The sequence below is a fragment of the Diadema setosum genome, chromosome 3 (genome assembly GCF_964275005.1).
Source record: "Diadema setosum chromosome 3, eeDiaSeto1, whole genome shotgun sequence".
NCBI lineage: Eukaryota > Metazoa > Echinodermata > Echinoidea > Diadematoida > Diadematidae > Diadema > Diadema setosum.
Genome location: NC_092687.1, coordinates 15,103,605 through 15,109,838, shown reverse-complemented (window position 1 = coordinate 15,109,838; position 6,234 = coordinate 15,103,605). Strand labels below are relative to the sequence as shown.

The 6,234-nt window shown below is 39.0% G+C and overlaps 1 protein-coding gene across 1 annotated transcript; it reads right to left on the bottom strand.

The window, feature by feature from the left end:
* Positions 1-233: 233 nt before the first annotated feature.
* Positions 234-6,023, bottom strand: LOC140246638 (monocarboxylate transporter 5-like). The gene is made up of 4 exons (XM_072325979.1): positions 5,825-6,023; positions 2,890-3,033; positions 1,831-2,097; positions 234-358 (listed from the first exon to the last, which is right to left on the bottom strand). Exons 1-4 carry the CDS (start codon positions 6,021-6,023, stop codon positions 234-236), a joined length of 735 nt encoding a protein of 244 aa, XP_072182080.1.
* Between the last annotated feature and the right edge of the window lie 211 nt (positions 6,024-6,234).

Below are 6,234 nucleotides of genomic sequence, written 5' to 3'. Positions count from 1 at the left end.
TGATTGACAGATGATGTCATCTCAATAATATTGGTTTGGAAGGATTTTTTTGTGGGCGTTCCCAAGTAATCTGAATAAAATAGAAGAAAAAAATCGTTACAAATAATATGGAATGTTTCTAGATATTCCTTCTACCGCAAAAGTGATGTTGAGGGTATCATAAATCAACACAAATCAACATGCATTTCGATTTCAGGGCCCCTTTAACGTCAGTGTGAGCGAGGCCGCGGCTGTCATTGGGCAAGCAGGGGACTTTGAATGAACCGTAGTGGGACCATAGTGACGAAAACGATGATTTCTAAGGCAACGAGTAGCCAGAATGAATCGTGGTAGGATCCAAACGTTTTGATGATCGTACCTGTAAACGAATGGTTTGGAAAAAAAAATGATGTCATGGCCAATGATTTTTATTTTATTTTTTTTTTTGAAATAAAACTATTAGTCATTAGGGAATCATACTGCAAGTAATACTGGGAAATACGGAACTCATTCCAGTTGAAAGAATGAACACAAAAGAAACTACAAATGGCGATTGTTTGCGTTTTTTATGCCATTATAATCCTGGTACACTCTTTATGAGAAAATGCTGATTAAGATATCGGACAAAAAATTTTCCAACTTTCCTGAGTATTTCTAGGACTATGTCCCTGGAATAAGCATTTGCCTTTATATTCTGTTTATTTCTCTTTTATCTCTCAATTGTTAACTTAAATCAACATCATTATAAACTGCGCTGCGTCGACAAAACGAGGAGTGGCCCGTATCTGAACAATAAACTATGATCATTATTTAATGATTCATAAAATAAATGATTCATGTGTTTCAGAAAGTTCGTTGATGCCGTCCAGTGAGCTGATTGGCTGATAATGCATTGCATATAAACAAGTTCGACATTCGTTGTACATAAAAAACACGGATTGTTACTTTCATTATCATTAATTGTATTTGAAAGTTTGTCTGAAACAGAGCAACAACGTGCCAGGTATGATAAACCAGATGACATTGACCTTTTCTGTTAGTATCATCAATTGCTAGCTAGAAAAATACACACATACACACACACACACACAAATACACCAAAAAATCCCCCCCCCAAAAAAAAAAAACAAAACAAAAAAAACAGGCTCTGGAATAATACGTGCTTCCACCAGGCTTAAAAACAAACGATTTTAAACAGCTTACCTACGAGCAACGATCCAAGAAACATACCAATGCCAGTAGCGGTGCTTATCAGGGCCATTAGAAGAGGAAAATCCGAAGTTGAAGCACGTTCTTTGCCTATGAAAACGATCAAATTTGCCCTTAATCCCATGAAAAAGGAAGTTACAAATGCGGAAATGAGCATTACCAAATAACCACATATCACTAAGTCAGTTGTCAGAGATAAGATATTCAAAATAGTCCCGGCGAGAAACATGTGGATGGGGCTAATTATCCGTGTAAGAACCCCGCTTAGGCCTCGTGAAAGGAAAGTGGCAACTGCAGTTGAGAAGGCGATGTACACTGCATCTGAAGATGATATCCCTGAAGCAATGGCTCTTGGAATGACGAAGGAGAACCAAGATCCGTCTACCATCGTTAGGAAAATGTCGCACAGGAGCACAATGTTAAGACAGGGATCTCGGTAATACACACTGTTCCTCCAACCGAGAACAATGTTAGACCAACAGGAGTCGTTATTTCCATCTTTATCATTGGTATGCCTACGGCTGCTGTGGGCTGACAATAGAGGCATCTTCAAAGACGGATCTTCGTGACATTGAGACCCATGGAGGTTGCAATCGTTCGAGATTTCATCATCAACCCTTTGGTCCCGTGGTTGACTCGTACTTTCAAAGTCATCCTCAGCCTCACTGGGTATTCGACGAAGATCAAGTAGCAAGACGATTGGAAAAACATTTGCGAGAAGTGCGCCAATTATACGCAGGGCACTTCTCCATCCGTATAGTTTCAGCAGGATGTCACCAAGCAGTGGCACTATTATCATTCCAAAGGCATAGCCAGATTTGCCAATACCATAGAATGCGTTAAAATACATCGTTTCTGTTTCACCAAGTCCGATGACAACACAAATGGACAAGATACTGTTCCCTAATCCTGCAATGACAACATGAACGAGGAAAATAGTAATTATAGCAGAAATATGTACACATTGGCCTGAATTCACGAAGGTGGTACAAATGAAACCATGGTTTAAAAATGGACAAAAAAAAAACAAACAAAAACATGGAGTGCCAAGTGTCGCAAAGAATATTTCGTCACGAAATAATTGGTCATTTCGTCGACAAAATGACCGTTTTGTTAACGAAATTATCATTTCGTGGACGAAATGTTCATTTACCGACAAAAGTTGTCTTTTCGTTACAAGATAGTTATTTCATCGACGAAATGACTGATTTCGTAACAAAATATTCCACGCGACGCTTGGCGCTCCATGGTTTTTTGTCCATGGTTTTAAACTGTGGTTTCATTTGAACCACTTTTGTGAATTCGGTCCATTGGGTCAGAGTTTGAAAATGAAGTATGCTTGAACGGTGAAAAGATGTTTTTAGGTTCCTTTTTATTAAAGATAGCAGCTGTTGAAGTCATGGGCAGAGGATGTACCTGAAGTCAACTTCATACTTTTTTATTTCTATCCCGAGCACGTAACAAACTCTGAGAAAGTATTAATAACAACGGCACATGTTTTCAGATAGAGTTACCAGTCCTAGTTGCTGTTGCTGTTTTTTTTTTTTTTTTTTTTTGTGTGCATGTTCATTTATACAGAGCTCAAGGCTGTGTACCGCCACAGGCGTAAGTCTAGCCGATACATTATTTCTGAAATTAGATAGTGGCGCTGCTGTTTGAGTTTTTAAAAAGTAATATCCACTGGAAGAAACGATCATTTACCTGAAAGGGCCATCATAGTGACCAGGAAGGCATTATTCATCGACAGGGAGGCGAGGATAACACCGGCAGAAATGAACACGGCACCGGTAAGCACAAGAGCTCGTCTGCCTATGTCTAGCTTGTACAGGTAAGCGATGAAGGGAGCTGGATGTTGGAGAATTTATAGAAACACTTTCAAGTCTACTACGGACGAACGAATGGAACCACTTTTGATTCAGGGATTCGAGTCGAATTTGAAGAACTTAAATGGGATTTAAAGTACACACACACACACACACACACACGCACGCACACACACAAACAGAACCTGTTTTACCAAGAAGCATTTTACCACATAAACGAGGACCTGTGTGTAAGAAGGACACTCGTCAGCCGAGGACTCATTCGTATACTGTATTACCATTCAACCGAGGACTTATCACAATAATGCTATTCGAGGACCGACAAACTTACAGTTGTAGGTACCCCTAAATGCAAAAGCAGACCGTTTGGAATGGTTTGCAAACCAAGGACGTCCTCAGTTCTCTGTGTGTCTTCGGTTTAAATTCGTGTGTGTGTCCTCGTTTTCCAAAATTGGTAATCGCCCACACTCACTCAAACACACACACGCACACACACACGCACACAAAGTCTTGGCCCGGGTTACAGTATGCGATTGTGTAAAGAGAAAGAAAAGATTGATAGTTACTAAACAAAATCATACAAAGTTACGGTACTGTGCACCGCCCAAATCATTTCTGCATTTAGATGAAACAAACAAACAAACACACACACACACAAACAACACATACATGCCGCAGAAACATGCGGAAATGATAAATATAAGCTCAATAAACGGAGCAAAAGAGCCATTATCGCACTTGTAGGAACTACAGAATGCCTTAATCATTTAAACTCTCTCGATCATGAGTATGATATTGTTGTCTCCGTTTATGTTTAACACGTCTTTTCCAGAGTAGCTAAACGACCCTTAATCTGTACAGACAGTTTATTGCGCCACCATTAAGCATGTGCTCGTCTTGTTAAGAGCACGGTATTTATCTCTCAACCCTATCTTTGAATACGCGGTGGCTTAAAACTCGAAAAATCATACTATTTGTTCTTCTTCTATTCAAATAACATACAATAGCCAGTATTGTCTTGATCTAAACTGCTTTTGTTTTGTCTGTAACGATTAGATCTAACTAAGGCATTTAAGGATATCATGATCACCGCGATACAAGATTTTAAGCTAGAGCGTTCGCCAGCACGCAATGCCATAACTATAACAAAAACGGTTCAGATATTGCTCTAATTTCAACCCACTGTATGAAACTTTACCTCAGCACAGAGGTCGATTCATGTGTATGAGAGTGCGTGGTTAGCACCTAGGCAATGGTCCCGAACAATATGTCCAGGGTTTTAATGCTCTACCATAATATTCATGAAAAATTACTCTATTAGAGCTAGTCTTTATTCATCCTAAAACGTAATGTATGCAAACACGTGAAAACATGTCCCTACTTTTTTTATGAGCATGTATTTCACCTTTCATAGCATAAATCATGCTAATAATACCCAGGACAATCAATAATGAATTATTATAAAGCATTTATGTGCCTTGGAGCAAGAGACCAGAAGCCTAGCCGGCAGAGTTGAGCTCTGGAACGGTGGTATTCGTGGTATTCATGTCAATTGTTTAGAATAATTGTAAGCACACGCTCACGTACACACCATTGGTTCCTTTATAAAGTTCAATTTTGCACGGGGGCCGGGGGGGGGGGGGTAAATTTGACAAAAATGTAGAACTGAAATTAAGAACATTAATCAGAGATGTAATGACAGTGATTCCTGCTTTCATGTTTAAATCACCTTGAAATGGATCGTACATTATTCCCCTATTGCTCATATCTTATACCATTATTTTCTATTTTCCTCTTTGTTGCCGTGTTTGCAACTGTTTTTTTTTTTTTTGCTCAAATTGTATTTTGTACGTGATGCAGGGCCCCTTGGCAGAGCAGTTAGGAGTGATCTGAAAAGGCTACCCTGCTAAAAGAAAACTGAATAAATAAATAGATAAATAAATAAATAGATAAATAAATCAACAACAGTATCATCTGTTGTATAGTTTTCGAACGATTAAACTTTAAAAGTAGGAAATGTTTTTGTTACACCTTGTACTTTTGTTCTGCTTCAGAAATACACACCACAAAAGTGAAGAATGTCACATCTAGATGATCTCGTTATTAAACGGGCCCTGAAATCCAAATGCATGTTGATTTGTGTTGAATTATGATACCTGCAACATCACTTTCGCGGTGAAACGAATATCTAGAAACAGTCCATACATTTTTTGCGACTTTTTCTTCTATTTTTCTTCAGATTACTTGGGAACGCCCACAAAAAAATCCTTCCCCAAACCAGTATTCTTGAGATGACCTCATCTGTCAATCATTGCTAAGGTACTGAATAATGTTTAACAAAAGACATTGGAATTTACCTTCCCCTCGACTCAGCATAACTTGCATGTTCCCTCGGCATGTCTTTTGTTAGTGACATATACACCTCACCATGACCACTGACATATCAGTCTTGCATTCTCCACCTTTTCAGAACATGAAGTTGCCTTTTTAATTTGAGTACTATTGTGGTATTTACATCTGCATGAATAAAATCTTGAGCCTTGAGATGAAGATTATTCCATAATTCGGTTCAAGGCATGCAGTCCATTTTCAGACTGAAGTTAACTCTCTATTATTGCCAAAACTCATATGAACAGACGACAGGATAACAGAATGTTGGCGATGTATTAAAAATTCCTGAAAATGTTCAGTTATCCATTCAAAAGATGTTTTCAATAATTGTCAGACCATTAAATGTTCAGCAACAGTATGAAACCATTATGCCAATCGGCGTGATGTACAGTCTCTATGGAAATGTTCAAGATGATGCCTACCTGGGCAATACGCTGCAGCCGAGTAGACACCGAACATAATCCCGTTATCCCTGGCAGTCAGGTCGAGTGCGCCATTGATGTCAGCGAGGAAGAGACCGAGGCATTTCACCACACCAAGCCGGAAACACGTTTGCCAAAAGAGCGCCAGGACAAACTTCATACTATGACGGTTTTCACAACATAGTCCCATCAGAGCCATATCAATTGTTGTTTATCCATTCAGTAGAAATTAGCTGTTATGCTGAAGAACTCAAAACATTGCAACATGACAAATATTGTTGTACCTGATGCGTTTAGTGCCGTAAATGAAACTGACTTAAGTTCCTCCGCTTCATTTCATAGTGCTGTACTGATTGCACCCTTTGCGGGCAAACACACTATATTTCAAAGCAGACGTACATGGGTAAATT